The following is a 20,406-nucleotide window of genomic DNA, read 5'->3' as shown; positions in this document are numbered from 1 at the left end:
CTCAGGAAAAGGCTGAGGAACATTTCCCATATGGTACAGCAGGGGACTGAATTCCTCCTGACCATTAGCTCTGTGAGAGATGCACCAATGATCACAGAGCAGAAGAGAGACGTGGGAGAAAGAGCGGCATTTGCTGATTAACACAGTGAAGTGTGAATTAAACCAATGAAAAGGAGACAGTTGCTCAGTCTGCATGTAGCCTTCTATACTGTAATCAGTGGCACAAGCAGAGAACGAGAAACATGGTGGCTGAACGTGAAAGCCATCCATGCTGGAGCACTACCGCTGTGTCACGCTGCCACACATGGTCACCCACTCTGAGCATCATACTCTATAAGGCCTCTCTATAATGGTCTGTTGTGTACCCTCCTTGCCAGTCATAGCCAGGAATGGCTCATGGTTTGTTTTAGACCATGGTACTATGATTGTTTGTACTCAGAGGAGTTGTCTTGGTAAATGACACAAGTGTTTTTGTTTCAACAACAGGGCAGAACAGGGCATTACGGCTGGCCCTTAAATATACACAGAGAGCTAACATTAATAATATGCATGTAAATCTCTCATGGCTCAAAGTGGAGGAGAGATTGACTTCATCACTACTTGTTTTTGTAAGAAGTGCTGACAAGCTGAATGTACCAAGCTGTCTGTTTAAAATACTAGCATACAGCTCAGACAACCATGCATACCCCACAAGACATGCCACCAGAGGTCTCTTCACAGTCCCGAAGTCCAGAACAGACTATGGGAGGCGCACAGTACTACATAGAGTCATGGCTACATGGAACTCTATTCCACATCAAGTAACTGATGCAAACAGTGGAATCAGATAAAAATAATACATCTTATGGAACAGCGAGGACTGTGAAGAGACACACACAGGCACAGGTAGATGCACATGAGACACACACTCTACAGACATGTACACATGGATGTTGTATTGTAAATATGTGATAGTGGAGTAGTGGCCTGAAGGAATACATTAAATGTATTGGGTAAAGTGTTATGAAATGTAATGTCATGTAATATTTTAAACTATATAACTGCCTTAATGTTACAAATACAAAACAGAGATTTTTCAAAATCCTATCCTGAGTTTATTGCAGGATATTATTAAGCTAGTTTGGAGATCTCCCCACCTCACGGCTTATTTGTCACGTCCTAACCAGCAGATGGAGCTATTGTTTTAGTTTTGGGGTCAGGACGTGGCAGTTTTGTGTATGGGGAATGTTTGTATTGTTGATTGGGACTTCCAATTGAAGGCCGGTGTGTTGAGTTGCCTTTGTTTGGAAGTCCTATATAGGTGTGTGTGTTTTTCTTTGGGGTTGTGGGTGGTTGTTTTTGCACTGCGTTTATAGCCTGCAGAACTGTAGCTGTTGTCACCTTTATTGTATTGTTAAGTGGATGCTTTACTCCTTATTTGTAATTAAATATGAGTATTCACATACCTGCTGCGCCTTGGTCCATTTATGAAGACAGCCGTTACAGAACCACCCACCAAACCAGGACCAAGCAGCAGAAGAGGAGGAAGCCACAGGAGAAGGAAAAGGGAGGAATGGACATGGGAGGATGTCCTGGACGGCAAGGGAGCCTACACCTGGGAAGAGATCCTGGCCGGAATGGACCGCCTCCCATGGGAACAGGTGGAGGCACTCAGGAGAGTGGAGGCAGCTGGACAGAGGAACCAACGGGAACGTTATGCTGGAACACGGTTGGGTAGGAAACCCGAGAGGCACCCCCAAGAATTGGGGGGGCACACGGGTAGCTTGGCCAGGCCAGGGAAGAGCCGTAAGCCAGCTACCCGTGACTACAGGGAGGTGCGTATGAGGTGGAGGGCGCCATGTTACGCTGAGGTACACACCATCTCGCCTATACGGACGCACAGCCCAGTTCGCCCAGTACCAGCGCCCCGCAGGTGCCAGGGCAAGGTGAGCATCGAGCCGGAAGTGGTGATGCCAACCCTGCACTCAAGACCGCCAGTGCGCCCTTTCGGTCCGGTGTTTCCCGCTAGACGCACTAGCATGGAGGTGCGTGTCTCCAGGCTGGCACGTCCAATACCAGCCCCACGCATCAGGAGTCTAGTGTGTCAGCCCAGCCTCGCCAGTCAACAGTCACCAGAGCTGCCCGCCAGTCAACAGTCACCAGAGCTGCCCGCCAGTCAACAGTCACCAGAGCTGCCCGCCAGTCAACAGTCACCAGAGCTGCCCACCAGTCAACAGTCACCAGAGCTGCCCGCCAGTCAACAGTCACCAGAGCTGCCCGCCAGTCAACAGTCACCAGAGCTGCCCGCCAGTCAACAGTCACCAGAGCTGCCCGCCAGTCAACAGTCACCAGAGCTGCCCGCCAGTCAACAGTCACCAGAGCTGCCTGCCAGTCGTAAGTCGCCAGAGCTGCCCGCTAGTCAGAAGCTGCCAGAGTGTCCAGACTGCCCGGTTCTGCCAGAGTGTCCAGACTGCCCGGTTCTGCCAGAGTGGCCAGACTGCCCGGTTCTGCCAGAGTGGCCAGACTGCCCGGAACTGCCAGAGTGGCCAGACTGCCCGGAACTGCCAGAGTGGCCAGACTGCCCGGAACTGCCAGAGTGGCCAGACTGCCCGGAACTGCCAGAGTGGCCCTCCTGTCCTCCGGTCCAGCCCGAGTGGCCCTCCTGTCCTCCGGTCCAGCCCGAGTGGCCCTCCTGTCCTCCGGTCCAGCCCGAGTGGCCCTCCTGACTGTCGCTCCAGTCTGCTAAGTGTAATGTGTTGCCTGACTGTCGCTCCATTCTGCTAAGTGTAATGTGTTGCCTGACTGTCGCTCCAGTCTGCTAAGTGTAATGTGTTGCCTGACTGTCGCTCCAGTCTGCTTTTCTCTGCTGCTGCTCCAGAAAATAGGAAAACACATTTAATCTGTCTGTTTGAGTCTCTAGTCAAGGGAGCACGCCACTATTGTCCTCCACTGTGTGTCTGTTAGTTGCCCACACAGACGAGAAGAAAAGCTGTCATCATAACCGGTTGTCTCGAAATTAGTCCAAGTTCCAGGTCAGAAAACTTCTGACATAGTTTGATTTTGTCGTGAAACATCACTGTAACTTGCCTGAGGTGTGGGCAGTGCAGTGGCCTGCCAGTGTTGCCACCATGACTGAATGAATGTGTTGTATTGTCCTTGAGGAGGCTAGCTGCACTTTGATGAAGGAGGAGGAGGAGAGGATGTTGTGCTTTGCTGGCTCGGCAGATCTGCAGATTGCTGACTAGTAGGCAGGGTGCCGTTTTTTTTCTTCATCCTCTGCAGTTTGGGAAAGCACTATGATCACATCTCAAAATGGAAGTGAATCAGCTAAAAAAAGGAATTTAAGCCATCTCATCTCCCTCCGACCCCAAAACACTGTACTCAGCTCTCTGTCTGAATGATCCAGTGATCGGACTCCAGTGCCTCTCCATACATCAAATCCAACCTGCCCTCTGGAGGTGTAGAGAATACACTCCAGAGATAAAACACCCAGCTGGCTGTTCCTCTGGTCTGCCCGGCTGAGGCTAACCCCCTGGGGGCGGCTTGGAAGGGGCCAGGCCGTGCCCCCTGAAGACCTAGTAAAGATCACAGAGCCCCTGCGACCCCTTTCTCCTGCCAACTAGTCCCAGTTGCCTGGCAACGTGCTGTGATATTTCCTACCGTAGCAGGAGAGCATCACCATGAAATGGCAGGGCTGGACCATTGATAGTCCTCTTGGATGTGGATCACTAATTGAACACTTTGATAACAGGTAGCCACTGGGGTTGGATGGGGAGGCAATTTACTTTTGTCTCCTCAATTTGAGATATTAAACATGGTATACAGTGCCTTCTGAAAGTATTCATACCCCGGGACTCCACATTTTGTTGCGTTACAAATACAGAAATATCAAATTTACATAAGTATTCACACCTCTTTGCTATGACGCTCCAAATTGAACTCCAGTGCTTCCAATTTCCTTTGATCATCCTTGATGTCGCTGCAACTTGATTGGAGTCCACCTGTGGCCATGATTTAGAAAGGAACACACCTGTCTATATAACTTCCCACAGTTGACATTGCATGTCAGAGCAGAAACTATACCATTAAGTCCAAGGAACTGTCTAGATCTCCGATAAACTGTAGAATTGTGATGAGGCATATATCTGGGGAAGGGTATAAAACAATTTCTAGAGTGTTGAACGTTTCCAAGGACACAGTGGTCTCCGTGATTGGGAAATTGAAAGAATATGGAACTACCCAGACTCTGCCTAGAGCTGGCTGTCCGACCAAACTGAGAAACTGGGCAAGAAGGACCTTGGTCAGGGAGGTGACCAAGAACTCAATAACCACTCTAACAGAACTACAGAGTTCTTTGGCTGAGATGGGAGAATATGCCAGAAAGACAATTCTCTATAGCACTTCACCAATCTGGGCTTTATGGGAGAGTGACCAGACGGAAGCCACTCCTGAAAAAAAGACACATGACAACACGGCTGGAGTTTTGCAAAAAGGCACGTGAAAGACTCTGAGAGCATAAGGCATCAGATTCTGTGGACTGATGAGACAAAAATGTAAGTCTTTGGTCTGAATGTATAGCGCTGTCTGGATAAAACCAGGCATGGCTTATCACCTGTCTAACACCATCCCTACCTTGAAGCCTGATGGTGGCAGCCTCATGCTATGGGCACGGACTGGGAGACTGGTAAGGATAGAGGGAACATTGAATGGAGCCAAATACAGGAAAATCCTTGATGAGAACCTACTTCAGAGTGGAAACGACCTTAGACAGGGGCGAAGATTTACCTTCCAACAGTACAATGATCCCAAGCACACAGCCAAAGCAACACTGGAATGGCTTCAGAACAAGAATGTGAAAGTACTTGTGACCCAGCCAAAGCCCAGACTTGGATCCCATTGAAAATATGTGGAAAGACTTGAAGATTGCTGTTCACCTCCGCTCCCCATCTAACTTAACAGAGCTTGAAAATCTGCGAGGAAGAAAATCCCAAAATCCAGATGACTCAAAGCTGTAGTCGCCACCAAAGATAGCTCTACAAAGTATTGACTCGGGTGTGAATAATTATGTAAATGTAATATTTCTGTCATTCATTTTCAATACATTTGCAAACATTTCTAAAAACATGTTTTCACTTTGTCATTATGGGGTATTGTGTGTAGATGGGTGAGACATTTTTTTATTTAATCCATTTTAGATTCAGTCTGTAACACAACAAAAGGTGGAATAAGTCAAGGGGTATAAATACTTTCTAAATGCACTGTGTCAAGCTTTTGAAATCTGGAAGTATTATTAGTGACATATTGTCTTGTGATTAACCCGTTTTTCTCTCCAATAATAGCAAAATTCTCATAATGTCCCACAGTAAAGGAAGGCTTGACACATCAGTGACGCGCTGTTATTGCTTCTAAATACGGTGGCAGGCATTAGAAAGATATGGAAGGGGCTGAGATGAAATGGATCTAGCAGTCAGCTGTGTGTGTCTGTGTGATATTGTGTGTACTGAGGCATGAGAGGAGAGGCGTGATTGTTTTAGGCTGCTATAGCTGTTCCTCTATTAGGCTCTGTGTTGTCTGATATTAGCTCCATCTCAAACATCTCACGAGGGGACAGACAGCGTCAACATCCACACACTCACTGATTGCATCACATGATGCCATACTAGGTTATTGGTAGGGGCAGACAGGAACTTGGCAAACTGTAGCAAAACACTTTGCAACAAACGTTTTTGCAGCTAAAACAAGTGTTTCTTATTGGACAAGTTTACATTAGTCCCTCCCCGTTTTGCTTCCATTTGGTTCCCAGTGAATACACCCCATGTGCTGGGGTGGCTTGTTCGTAGGTGACTTTTAAATAGTCCATGTGTGAGACATAGTCATGTGACCATTTTCCCCAAAAAACCAGTGTCTGTGTAAATCTAAAAACCATTTTCCCATCGGAATAATTTGTCTGTTGTCTTTTTTGGGGGGGGATTTATTTTTTAGAAGGGTTTATTCTACACTTCGGGAGGACTATAGTTAAGCTACTTCGTGTCTGTTTAATGTGGTTTAACTACTTAGCTAATTGTCCCAGTGACTGTTGTTGAATGTTAATGTGAGAGGTTTTACCAACTGAGCAACTCTTTGCTAATGAGTATCCTGCACGGGGAAAAGTATTATAGAGGTGTATTCCTAATGAGTATCCTGCACGGGGAAAAGTATTATAGAGGTGTATTCCTAATGAGTGTCCTGCACGGGGAAAAGTATTTTAGAGGTGTATTCCTAATGAGTATCCTGCACGGGGAAAAGTATTTTAGAGGTGTATTCCTAATGAGTGTCCTGCACGGGGAAAAGTATTATAGAGGTGTATCCCTAATGAGTATCCTGCACGGGGAAAAGTATTATAGAGGTGTATCCCTAATGAGTATCCTGCACGGGGAAAAGTATTATAGAGGTGTATTCCTAATGAGTATCCTGCACGGGGAAAAGTATTATAGAGGTGTATCCCTAATGAGTGTCCTGCACGGGGAAAAGTATTATAGAGGTGTATTCCTAATGAGTGTCCTGCACGGGGAAAAGTATTATAGAGGTGTATCCCTAATGAGTATCCTGCACGGGGAAAAGTATTATAGAGGTGTATCCCTAATGAGTGTCCTGCACGGGGAAAAGTATTTCATTATTCTAGTACATACAGATGACTATTTTCCCCTGCCCCTGCCCATTTGATACATTCTAAATCAAAACAAATGTTACGTATTAGTAAAGATTAATTGAGAATAGTCTGTTGGGTGAAAATATGATCACTTGATGAGACAACAGCTGTGCAGCCTGAGGCGAGGAACAGGGCGCAAGCTTTTTTTTGTGACTTTCTCAAATCATCAATAGCCTATAGTCGCACCATGCAGCCTATAATGTTCTGATTTCTAACACATTCTTAGGATTCTATCATTCACATCTAAGTTGCCTAATAATTGTAAATCTAGCATATATATGTTTACTTGTACACTCAAAATAGTGACTTCATATGCACATTCGCTCCGGAATGGGAAAAATATCCTTTCTATTTTATTCAGCTAGATTAAATTATATTCTTCTTACTATAAAATCATATAATATAAAAGACTGGCATGGGACTTATAAGCATATCTTGTCAGCTAAATGAACAAGCCTACATGGAGCATTGACCATAGCCAGACATACAGTAGGCCAACTCATAGGCTGTTCTGTTCTTCTTCGTATCATAATGTTTCTTTAGACCTGACTAAAATAAATATTGGATTTATTGTGATGGTCTACATTCAATTGATTGATTTCATTATTTATGAGACTTTTTAAATGTACAGTAGATGTTGCCAAGGCACGCGTCAGTGTCACGTCCTGACCAGTAGAGGGTGTAGTTTGGTCAGGACGTGGCAGAAGGGAGTGTGTGTTTTTTATTGTTTCGTTGATTTTGGCCGTGTGACTTCCAATCAGGCACAGCTGTAGAGGGTTGTGGTTGATTGGGAGTCACACATAAGTTGCCTACGTTTCCTTTGTGTTTCGTGGGTAATTGTTCTTGTCACAGTGGTTGCACCTGACAGGACTGTGTTGGCTGTCAGTTTTCTTGTTTTGTGTAAATTGCATAGTGTTCTGTTGAATTAAATTATGTTGAACACTAACTCTGCCGCATTTTGGTCCATTTCTGAAGACAGCTGTTACAGTCAGTGGCTTGTTCAGCTTGTATGCGTGGATGCCTAAAGATACTAAACGTGTTTGTTAATTAACGGTCAATTACCGTGAGACCGGCAGTCTTTTGCATGACAGTAACTGGCTGACAAAATGAATGGTCCAAGTCACATAGTCCAAGTCACATGTCATTGGCTTGCTATTTAAAGCAGGCAGATGGGCATCGAGGCATTCAGTTACTGTTCGATTGAACGTTAGAAACGAGTGACCTAAGCCTCTTTGCTTGTGGTTTGATCATCAGTGCAAGGCGAGCTGCATCCAGTATCTTAGAAACGGCTGGCCTTCTGGGCTTTTCACGCACGACAATGTCTGTGGATTCCTGAGAATGTGCGACAAACAAAAAACATCCAGTTAGTGGAATAGCAAGAATTGTGCAAGCTAACAGACTGGCCACAAACAGACAAATAGCGGTGCAGTACAACTATGGTGTGCAGAACGGCATCTCGAAATGCACAACTAGTTGATCTTTGTCACGGATGGGCTATTGCAGCAGAAGACCACACCTGGTTCCATCAGTTAAAAACAAGAAAAAGTGGTTCCAGTGGGCACGCAATCACCAACACTGGACAAATGAAGAGTGGAAAAACATTGCCTTGTCCAACGAATCCAAGTTCCTGTTGTGTCCTGCTGATGGCAGAGTCAGGATTTGGCCTAAGCAGCATGAGTCCATGGCCCCATCCTGCCTGGTGTCAACGGTACAGGCTGGTGGTAGTGGTGTACTGGATTGGGGAGTGTTTTCCTGATGCACATTACAGTGAGGGAAAAAAGTATTTCATCCCCATGCTGATTTTGTACGTTTGCCCACTGACAAAAAAAATGATCAGTCTATAACTTTAATGGTAGGTTTATTTGAACAGTGAGAGAGAGAATAACAACAAATAAATCCAGAAAAATGCATGTCAAAAACATTTTATAAATTGATTTGCATTTTAATGAGGGAAATAAGTATTTGACCCCCTCTCAATCAGAAAGATTTCTGGCTCTCAGGTGTCTTTTATACAGGTAACGAGCTGAGATTAGGAGCACAGTCTTAAAGGGAGTGCTCCTAATCTCAGCTTGTTACCTGTATAAAAGACACCTGTCCACAGAAGCAATCAATCAATCAGATTCCAAACTCTCCACCATGGCCAAGACCAAAGAGCTCTCCAAGGATGTCAGGGACAAGATTGTAGACCTACGCAAGGCTGAAATGGGCTACAAGACCACCACCAAGCAGCTTGGTGAGAAGGTGACAACAGTTGGTGCGATTATTCGCAAATGGAAGAAACACAAAAGAACTGTCAATCTCCCTTGGCCTGGGGCTCCTTGCAAGATCTCACCTCGTGGAGTTGCAATGATCATGTGAACGGTGAGGAATCAGCCCAGAACTACACGGGAGGATCTTGTCAATGATCTCAAGGCAGCTGGGACCATAGTCACCAAGAAACAATTGGTAACACACTATGCCGTGAAGGACTGAAATCCTGCAGCGCCCGCAAGGTCCCCCTGCTCAAGAAAGCGCATATACATGCCCGTCTGAAGTTTGCCAATGGACATCTGAATGATTCAGAGGACAACTGGGTGAAAGTGCTGTGGTCAGATGAGACCAAAATGGAGCTCTTTGACATCAACTCAACTCAACAGTTTGGAGGAGGAGGAATGCTGCCTATGACCCCAAGAACATCATCCCCACCGTCAAACATGGAGGTGGAAACATTATGCTTTGGGGGGGGTTTTCTGATAAGGGGACAGGACAACTTCATCAAAGGGATGTTGGACGGGGCCATGTACCGTCAAATCTTGGGTGAGAACCTCCTTCCCTCAGCCAGGGCATTGAAAATGGGTCGTGGATGGGTATTCCAGCATGACAATGACCCAAAACACACGGCCAAGGCAACAAAGGAGTGGCTCAAGAAGAAGCACATTAAGGTCCTGGAGTGGTCTAGCCAGTCTCCAGACCTCAATCCCATAAAAAATCTGTGGAGGGAGCTGAAGGTTCCAGGTGCCAAACGTCAGCCTCGAAACCTTAATGACTTGGAGAAGATCTGCAAAGAGGAGTGGGACAAAATCCCTCCTGAGATGTGTGCAAACCTGGTGGCCAACTACAAGAAACGTCTGACCTCTGTGATTACCAACAAGGGTTTTGCCACCAAGTACTAAGTCATGTTCTGCAGAGGGGCCAAATACTTATTTCCCTCATTACAATGCAAATCATTTTATAACATTTTTGACACCGTTTTTCTTTATTCTTTTGTTGTTGTCTCTCACTGTTCAAATAAACCTACAATTAAAATTATAGACTGATAATTTCTTTGTCAGTGGGCAAAGTACAAAATCAGCGGGGGATCAAATACTTTTTTCCCTCACTGTAGGTCCCTTGATATCAACTGAGCAACAAACACCATAGCATATCTGAACTTTGTTGCTGATAATACCCAATAGAATATCTTCTGGATGAGATGGGGCTCCCGAGTGGCGCAGCAGTCTAAGGCACTGCATCTCAGTGCTAGAGGTGTCACTACAGACCCTGGTCGGTCAAGTCGTGCGAAACATGAAGCCGCGCCAATGTGTAGGAGGAAACACCATCCAACTGGCAACCGTGTCAGCGTGCATGTGCCACAGGAGTCACTAGAGGAGTCACCACAGGAGTCACCACAGGAGTCACTAGAGCGCGATGGGTCAAGGACAACCCGGCCGGCAAAACATTCCCCTAACCCGGACGACGCTGAGCCAATTGTGCGCCGCTTCATGGGTTTCCCGGGTCGCCCGGATCTGTAGTGACGCCTTTAGCACTGCGATGCAGTGCCTTAGACCGCTGTGCCACTCAGGAGGCCCAGAGGGCTCTATGTTAGTATTACCTTCTCCTCGGGTTCTCTTAACATTTTATTTTATTTTTTACATTTAACCAAACTCATTATGTATTAAAGTCTCAGCTCTTCTGTTGAGTGCCGTTGGCTCTACGGCATGGGGAATGTTTGATTTGCAACAAGTGGATATGGCCAAAATAAAGAAGAAACACCAAATGTGAAAGAAAGTTTATCCTTTGTTGTGGTGTTTGTACTATAGTCATAAACAGACATACACATGAACTCAACAACATGAATCAAAACACTACAACTGTAACTCGGGCAATAACATTGCTTTCCTTGTATTCCATTAGCTTTGGAGCTTTGCATCACTGGAGAGACAGGGTGGGGTCACTGAATGATATCATTCACTCGACTCGCTGTTTGCGATTGTGAATTCTCTCACCCAGAGGCACTCGGAGAAAGAGTTTGGCAACTGAGTGGGTCTGGCAGCCTGAACCCTGGCTTCCTCTAATTTACAGGCTGGCGGTAAACTCTGAGAGAGACGGCTGCAATACATAAATTGATCTGGAACCCTTCGCTCCTGTTAGCTTTTCCACAGCCAGGGTCCATGTTGCTATGCACTGTTTGCCCCTGCAGAAAGCCCTGGTGTGCGTGGCTTGCTGTCAGTAATTTACAGCTTCCTGGTAGAGGGAACAGGAGGTCTCACACGCGGAGCTATGTTTAAAACAATTGGCATCATAGAGCTTCTGGTGAGCAGCAGCAGACTCCTTTCAGAATGGAATGATGACTCTTTAGTCTCTGACGGTGTTGAAAACCACGGCTGGAGAAATGGTCCTTGATCTGTGTCAGGCCACGAGGTATGTAGCCTCGGAGCTCTGTGCACCGCTGGGCTTGACGGGGCGAGCCTCTCAATGCCAGCCGTAGAGCGTTATGACGATGCTAGCTGCTATGTTGAGGTTGGCCAAAACCTAACTCAACTCATTTGCCCTTTTCCCCAGAGTGATGGGTTGTTTTATTTACTTCACCTGTCTCAAATGAAGCTGAGAAACTCAAAGAAAGCACCAACTGTCATCATGGCTTCTGTATAATCTACAGTGTAGAACTGCAGTCCCTCCCTCCATTCAGTCACACCATTTACAAAGGCCAATGTGTAAAGTATTACTAGATTGCTTTGTGCCTGAAATTGTGCCACAAGAGGCAGGTCATGTTTTGATGGGCCTACTAAAGGTCTATGTACAATATAATACATTTCTTTGGACTTTTTACATTTTTTGGGGTCAGGCACAAGGAATTTAATAGTGTTCGACGTTGTCGTCGATGTAATAGTTTCAGGCTCATTACCGAACCATCGGTGTCTGTGGGTCAGAAAAAGAAAAAAACACACACAGCCTGTTCTCTCTGGCTGCAAGACGGTTTGGAGATAAGCACCTGTCTACCTGCCTGTATGCCACCTCTTCACATACAGCCCCATCCTAATTTGAATGACATCTTCTGGGATGACAGTTAGCTGTTCCACCGTTCTCTTTGATGAGGTGTATTCATTATGCTACTGACTGATTAAAGGAGCACTAAGATGAAGTTTCTCCTCAGATGTGAGTCCTCGAATGTCAACTGGAAGGCTACAAATCAGGCTTAATTAAGACCAACACTATGGATAGGAGAAGAGTTTCAGCCAGACATCAACATTTCTCTGCTGTTATTTGGACTGTTATATATCAAAGTTGTCCAAGATTATGGATGATCAGTAGAAATTAGTGGCCAATTACTTTCAGTGGCACATTTCATTCTTTTCTGGCCTCTGGCTGTTTGGGTGTTAAACAAACCCACCCTTATAGGCTACACATCAAGTCCTGTGGTCAAAAATAACTCCACAGAAATGGTTGTGAGCATACGTACATCTTTAGGTGCTGGGCTAATAATTGATGTCTGGCAATCACATAATTTCTTCATTGTGACCTCACAGGAAGAAAAAACAGGAAGTGTGTCTAACGCCTCTCTTTCTCTCCCACTCTCTTTTTCTCTCCCACTTAATCTCTCCCTCCCTCACACTCTCTCTTTTTCCATTTTTGTCTCCATCTTTCCTGTCTCATCCGCAGCACATCACTCCAGACAGCTATTTCCCCTGTCTGAGCGACCTGTGCAAGGCATTATGGGAAGTGATGCTCAGCTATCACCGGACCATGCAGTGGCACGAGAAGCACGACAAGGAAGACTCCGGAACCGCCACAGGTACACCTGTCGCACCAATATCTAGCCCATCCCCTTAATTCAGCACAACACTAGGCCTTTGGCTGACCAATACCCCCTCCCCTTTAATTCAGCATAGCACGGTCCCCTCCCCTTTAATTCAGGCACGCGCCCACTAAAGCCCTTATTCACTGTCCACCCTCTAACCTCTCGTACTTCTATAGCCCTGATTCCCTTATGCTTAATACACCTAAAGCCCTGGTTCCCTTAGGCTTAATAAACCTAAAGCCCTGATTCCCTTAGGCTTAATACACCTAAAGCCCTGATTCCCTTAGGCTTAATACACCTAAAGCCCTGATTCCCTTACGCTTAATACACCTAAAGCCCAGATTCCCTTACGCTTAATACACCTAAAGCCCTGATTCCTTTACGCTTAATACACCTAAAGCCCTGATTCCCTTAGGCTTAATACACCTAAAGCCCTGATTCCCTTAGGCTTAATACACCTAAAGCCCTGATTCCCTTACGCTTAATACACCTAAAGCCCAGATTCCCTTACGCTTAATACACCTAAAGCCCTGACTCCTTTACGCTTAATACACCTAAAGCCCTGATTCCCTTAGGCTTAATACACCTAAAGCCCTGATTCCCTTAGGCTTAATACACCTAAAGCCCTGATTCCCTTAGGCTTAATACACCTATAGCCCTGATTCCCTTACGCTTAATACACCTAAACGCCTCGAACATCCCATATAATAAAGATCCCTTTAGCCACCCTCACCTTCACGTTGTACAGTTCACCTTGCATTTCTGCTGCCGTAGTTTCCCCTCGTCCTCTAGAAGTTCTTAGAAGCTAGTCACTTATTAGCCACCCCTAAATCAATTTAAGCTGATTGTGTAAAGAAATATATAAAAAAGAAAGGGGAGTTGACTTTCATTAAGGAAAAGGGGATACCTACAGTAGTTAGTTGCGCAACTGAATGTGTTCAACCTAAATGTGTCTTCCGCATTTAAGCCAACCCCTCTGAATCAGAGAGGTGTGTGGGGCTGCCTTAATTAACATCCAGGGGAGCAGTTTAGGGGGTGGTGGTGGGGGTTAACTGCCTGGCTCAAGGGCAGAACGGCAGATTTTTCCACCTTGTCGGCTCGGGGTTTCAAACCAGCGATTCTTTTGGGGTTCTAATCGCGTTTAACCGCTAAGCTACCTGCCACCCCCATTACTGTCCCACAGACGTAAACCTGGAGATTGATTTGATTTCTAAGTATTGCATTTGACCTTTATAAAGAGCAGAGCTACTGTTTCAGGTTTATTGTTGAGTAAGGTTCTCTATTTCTGTAAGGCTCAACGCTGGCAGATACAGGGAGTGAACATTTTATTAGCAACAGACATAGGACAGGACAGCGTCTGGACATGAACACATAACAACATTAATACTGACACTGGGATCAAAGGGAGGAGCAGACCAAAATAGGGAAGTCAATCATCAAAGTGAAGGAGTCCAGGTGAGTCCCATATTGTGCAGCTGCGCGTAATGATGGTGACAGGTGTGCGTAATAATGGCAGCCTGGAGCGCCAGAGGGAGAGCGGAAGCACACGTGACAATTTCTTCCTATTCATTTGCCTTTTCAAATACTTTGTCAATCAGCAGTAGCTTTCACTCAAATCCGGAACTTGTCCTTTCTCTGTGGAAAAGGCGTTTCATTTCCTCCTTCTGTATGTTGGATTGATTAAGAAAATGGGCGATGACGAGTAGGACCATGGTGATGCCTTATCCCCTGATCACAGCGATTGATGGATTTGTAAGTATTGCATTTGCCCTTTATAGAGAGCAGAGCTACGGTACTGCCTTCTCATCTACCCCCCTTCATATAACAAAAATGGTTGTGAATGCGCAGCGCTGCATTTGCACAGCCCACACAGCACACATTGGCTTGATGGTATGGGTAATTGAGGTTGAATTTGTCGCCGCACTTACCAGTGTGTTGATAGTCAAGTGGAATTTGTTTTCTAGTGTTACTTCAGTGGCTCTCCCTCTTTCAGGCTGTCCATGTAAAAGGTCATTGAACCAACCAAGCCTGAAAGTGATAGGTGCTTGTGCTTTGTTGACGCCAACACACTGCTGACTTTGAAAAGTCACCGAGCCCTCCAAAGACCTCTTGAATCTAATGTTTGTAATGATTAATCTAATGATTAGCTGAATAATAAAAAATAATCCACACGGTGGAGATAAATGGAGATAAACTGTGATATGGAGATAAACTGATATTTAAACCTGTAAATATACAGTACATTTCCATTCCATTATCATGTTAATTTAAGCATCGTTTTGATTGATATTTGTAAGAGAAAAATATTTATGTATTTATCCTAATTACAGACCACATCATGTCCCTCAGTGCTCACCCCCTGTTAGGAGTTATTTATGTATTATTCATGTATTTATTAAGGATGATTCCGTACAGCCACAGGGAGGACGACGCATTGTTTACGTGATATTTAGATTAGATCAAATGAATGACGTATGGAGTGTTCTACTTTTCTGAGAAACCCATCACAATCAAACAGGGTTATCAAGTGCAATACTGCTATGGTCTCCAAAACAGGCCACAGTGAATCTTTCAGAGAGTTTTACATGTTATTACAAGGTAGCTAAGCTAATGGCCTATCTGCTGGAAAGGCAGAAGGTGTATTTTATATATACACCTACTCAAATATTTTATATTTGGGATTCATCAAAGTAGCCACCCTTTGCCTTGATGACACCTTTGCACACTCTTGGCATTCTCTCAACCAGCTTCATGAGGTAGTCACCTGTAATGCATTTCAATTAACATGTGTGCCTTGTTAAAAGTTAATTTGTGGAATTTCTTTCCTTCTCAATGCATTTGAGCCAATCAGTTGTGTTGTGACAAGGTAGGGGTGGTATACAAAAGATGCAGAAGATAGCCCTAATTGGTAAAAGACCAAGTCCATATTATGGCAATAACAGCTCAAATAAGCAAAGCGAAATGACAGTCCATCATTATTTTAAAGACATGAAGGTCAGTCAATACGGAAAATTTCAGTCGCACTTGGAGAGTGATTGAGTGCTGAATCAGATGACCTGGCCTCCACAATCAGTCAACTTCAACCCAATTGAGATATTTTGGGATGAGTTGGACCGCACAGTGAAGGAAAATCAGCCAACAAGTGCTCAGCATATGTGAGAACTCCTTCAAGACTGTTGGAAAAGGATTCCAGGTGAAGCTGGTTGAAAGAATGTCAAGAGTGTGCAAAGCTGTCATCAAGGTAAAGGGTGGCTACTTTGAAGAATCTAAAATATATTTGGATTTCTTTAACACTATTTTGGTTAATACATTATTCTATATGTGTTATTTCATAGTTCTGATGTCTTCACTGTTATTCTACAATGTATAAAATAGAACAAATAATGAAAAACCCTTGAATGAGTAGGTGTCCAAACTTTTGACTGGTACTGTATATAACTATGAGCCAGAGAGATGCAGGTAGCTAGATAATTTGAGAAGCAAGAAAATTCCAGCTTGTGTCATCATTACTATCACCTTACTAAGGTATCCAAGTCTGGGACAAACAACCATTGGCTCTGTTTCAATGGCGATAAAGTTTCAGTTTCATCATTTAGCAAAGTTTTCTATTCCTTCCTATTAGTTTGCATTTTCAAATACTTTTTCAATCAAAAGTAGTTTTGGCTCAGATGCGGAACTTGTCCTTTCTCTGTGGAAAAGGGGTTTAATTTCCCCCTTCAGTTCATTGGATTGATTAAGAAAATGGCCGATGACGAATAGGACCATGGTAATGCCTTTATCCCCTGATCACTGGTGCCGTTGAGACTTCGGCTGAGATCCAAATGGCGTTCTATTCCCTGTGTAGTGTACTAAATAGGGAATAGGTTTCCGTTTGGAACGCGTCCTTCAAGTCTCCAGCTTCCAAACCTTAGTTAAGCATATCTCCTTGTTCTGTGAGTGAAGGGACATTCAGTTCTAATCAGAGGAGGCGGGGCCATCCATCAAGAGGTGCTGTCATATCAGTGGGTGTGATTGGCTGTCCTCTACTACCCTCTAAGTGAAGGTGTCCTCACTCTGCATACGCTTTCACCCTTCCTCTACGTAAAGGGTGTGTGTGTGTGTGTATTCGGTGTGTGTGTTTGTGTGTTCTTGTAAGTGGGTGTACATCTCTGTGTATACCACAGCCTTAATTTGTCAGACTGTGCGGTGTGTCTTTGACCCCACCAACACGTTCTACTGGGCGACCTGCATGACCGCCAGGCTCCTCTCTGTCATTGGAGAAAATAATTTAAAGGTCCCTTGATGGCTGCAACGCTGCGTATGCATCCCAAGTGGCACCCTATTCCAGATAAAGTGCCCTGCTTTTAACCAGAGCCATTATTCAGGGAATAGGGTGTTATTCGGTACGCAGCCTGCATCACCTCTACGGAGCGTCACCACAGCTGCTATAATGAACCTGTCACCATGATGTATCAGTAATTATTGTCACCACTCAATAAAGGGAAGTTGTTTCTGAATTGAATATGGGTTCCCTCCCATCTTGCCAAATTGAATTTGCAGCCTTAGCTCACCCACTGTCATGTTCGCTCAGCTCTGACAGGTCCTCGGTGGTGAGAGGATAAATGGCTGCTGTTAGTGGATTGGTTACAAGCTCACAGCACTGACTGGAACCCTTCGTATTGACCTTTCGCTTAGAACTGCCACGCTAAACATACACTCAATCCAGGATAGAGGGAGCATTGACACGTGTACAGCTTCGCCTCATTCTAAGATGAAACCAACATAAAATGAAATCAAGATCGATGAAATAGTAACGTTTGCTGTTGGTGAACAAGTTGTGTTTTTTCACGGTCATTTGTGATTGGCTTATGATGTGGCGACAAGTAACCTAGTGGTTAGAGCGTTGGACTAGTAACCGAAAGTTTGCAAGATTGAATCCCCGAGCTGACAAGGTAAAAATCTGTCATTCTGCCCCTGAACAAGGCAGTTAACCCACTGTTCCTAGGCCGTCATTGAAAATAAGAATTTGTTCTTAACTGACTTGTCTAGTTAAATACAGATTTAATAAAAAAATGTCTTAGGAGCATAGGATTTCTCACAACATGTCCTGTTGTTTGTGTTATTTCTTGGTGTGACTCTATGATATATTAAGGCCTAACTTGGACAACTGCCTTCCTTGATTCAGTCCAAAAGTGACTCCATAGTTAACGTAACAGATGATGTCACTGATACGTAGCTACACCAGTTCCTTGTGATCCTGATCATTTAGGCATTTTCATGTACATGATTGCTTGGCTAATTATGCGTGTCTGAGACATTAAATAATACAGCAATCCCCGGGCGGAAATTGACAATTACGCCTCCCATTGCCTTCCATTGCCTCTGCTACTTACCTCTGTATTTGTTAAGGCTGCTTCTCTCCTTCATTTGCCGGGCCTATCAGCAGGTAAATTGCTTTCCCTGGCCTGTGACCAGCTTTGTTGTGTGTTTTCACACTCCAACGTCATCTTCGTCGCTTCCAACCCGATGATGAGGTAAATGTGGTTGCCAGGTCAAAAGATGAATTATAAACTGGGTGGTTCGAGCCATGAAAGCTGACTGACTGACAGCCATGGTATATCAGACCGTATACCACGGGTATGATAAAACATTGCATTTTACTGCTCTAATTATGTTGGTAACCAGTTTATAATAGCAATAAGGCATCTCTGGAGTTTGTTGTATATGGCCACTATACAACGGCTAAGGGCTGTATCCAGGCACTCTGCGTTGCGTCGTGCTTAATAACAGCCCTTAGCCATGGTATATTGGCCGTATACCACACCCCCCTGTGTCTTATTGCTTAAATAACAAGTAATTCATTCGTTTTAGATGGGTGTTTAAATTACGTTTTGGCTGGCTAGGACTTGACTGGAGACCGTCCAAGTTTCTCAAGGCTCCTTGTCACAGTTTTATCTTGTTGAATTACTTGGCGAAACTACATCTTGGAACTTTGTGCTGTAGTCTGTGAGACGTTGGCTGGTTGTTTTCTGGCATCCTTCCTTTCCGTTGTCGGGGGAGGATATCTGTTTACAATTTTGAAATGTGTAACAGTAACACAATGGATGCTGTTTCATCACACCTCACTCACTTCCCAGATTCTTCCTTGTCCAACGTTAACTGCTTTGACCCTGCTGTGATATTTTTCAGAAGAACATTGCAATGACTTCTATCACTATATTAATTCATATTATGCTGGTGTCAAACTGAGGCCCAACCTGTTTAGAAAGTAACCTAGAACTACTCTATCTAACCATTTAAGTCTTTGCACGGTTAAATCCTCCTCCTCATCTGGCTCCTCTCCTCTTTCCTCCCTCCCCTGTTCCCTTTAGTAGCATTAACCTTTTCTCTACATCTCCCAGACAGTCAAAAGAGCTAATCTCCCTTCTTGCTCACTTGTTAAAGACATGCTCTGGAACTTTGGCGACTACTAAGTATTTTTTAAATCTTGCGCTTTGGGCTAGATGTGTCAATGTGTAGTTCATACACGCATAATCTGAGCAGAATTACTATCTTACCTCAATTAGCCACGAAATCTCTAGTTTGAAAGCAAAAATGGAGCTGACGGATAGGGCTGCCGTGCTTCAAACTCTTAGGAAACTTTGCAGTATTTTGATTTTTATGTGTTGAATTTATTTGTGTTATGACATACAGCCAAGAAGAACTTTTGGATATCAGAACGGTGGTATCTCACCAGCATTACGACCAGGAATAATAGTCTGATCCTTTGTTCGTACCCCCCAGGGTAATTGAACTGATTCCAGAGGCTGATCCAAAACACCACTGGTGGAAAAGAGGTACTCGGAGTGGACTTCTAGTCCGACTCAGGAGGTGCGCACACCACCCACCGCTTCTGAGTATATTACTCGCTAATGTTCAGTCACTGAACAATAAAGTTGACGAGCTCAGAGGGAGTATTTCCTTCCAAAGAGATATTAGGAATTGTAACAGTCTGTTTCACGGAAACATGGCTCTCTAGGGATATACTGAGTCCGTACAGCCAGTTGGGTTCTCAGTTCATGTCGCAGACAGGAATAAATATCTCTCTGGGAAGAAGAAGGGCAGGGTGTATGTTTCATGATTAACTACTCATGGTGTGATTGTGATAACATACAGGAACTTAAGTCCTTTTGTTCACTCGACCTAGAATACCTCACAATCAAATGCCGACCATATTACCTCCCAAGAGAATTCTCTGCAGTTATAGTCACAGCTGTATATATTCTCCGTCAAGCCGATACCACGACGGCCTTCAAAGAACTTCACTGGACTTTATGCAATCTGGAAACCACATATCCTGAGGCCGCATTTATTGTATCTGGGGATTTTAACAAAGCAAATTTGAGAAAAACGTTACCGAAGTTCTACAAACACATTGACTGTACAACTCACGCTGCTAAAAGACTCGACCACTGCCACTCCAACTTCCAGGATGCCTACAAGGCCCTCCCCCGTCCTCCCTTCGGAAAATCTGATCACCAATCCTTTTTGCTCCTCCTTTCCTAGAGGCAGAAATTCAAACAGGAAGTACCCGCACTAAGGACTATTCAATGCTGGTCTGACCAATCGGAATGCACGCTTCAAGATTGTTTTGATCACAGGTACTGGGATATGTTCCGGGTGGCCTCCGAGAACAACATAGCTGAATACACTGACGCTGTGACTGAGTTTATCAGGAAGTGTA

The 20,406-nt window shown here is 44.6% G+C and overlaps 1 protein-coding gene across 2 annotated transcripts in view; it reads left to right on the top strand.

Annotated features, from left to right (window-relative positions):
• The window catches only part of LOC145864385 (syndetin), a 66,535-nt gene that overhangs the window by 8,253 nt on the left and 37,876 nt on the right, over positions 1 to 20,406 (top strand). For both annotated transcript variants that reach the window (XR_014382951.1, XM_082970226.1), the window contains exon 2: positions 12,566 to 12,698. Coding sequence is in view for 1 of the 2 variants with exons in the window: in XM_082970226.1 (XP_082826352.1) it covers positions 12,566 to 12,698 (133 nt within the window). In the remaining variant the exon portion in view is untranslated. The remainder of the gene's footprint in view (positions 1 to 12,565; positions 12,699 to 20,406) is intronic.

Source organism: Salmo salar, chromosome 27 (genome assembly GCF_965601325.2).
Source record: "Salmo salar chromosome 27, fSalSal1, whole genome shotgun sequence".
NCBI lineage: Eukaryota > Metazoa > Chordata > Actinopteri > Salmoniformes > Salmonidae > Salmo > Salmo salar.
Note: the sequence above shows the minus strand (reverse complement) of the source record. Positions and strands in the feature narration are given on the sequence as shown.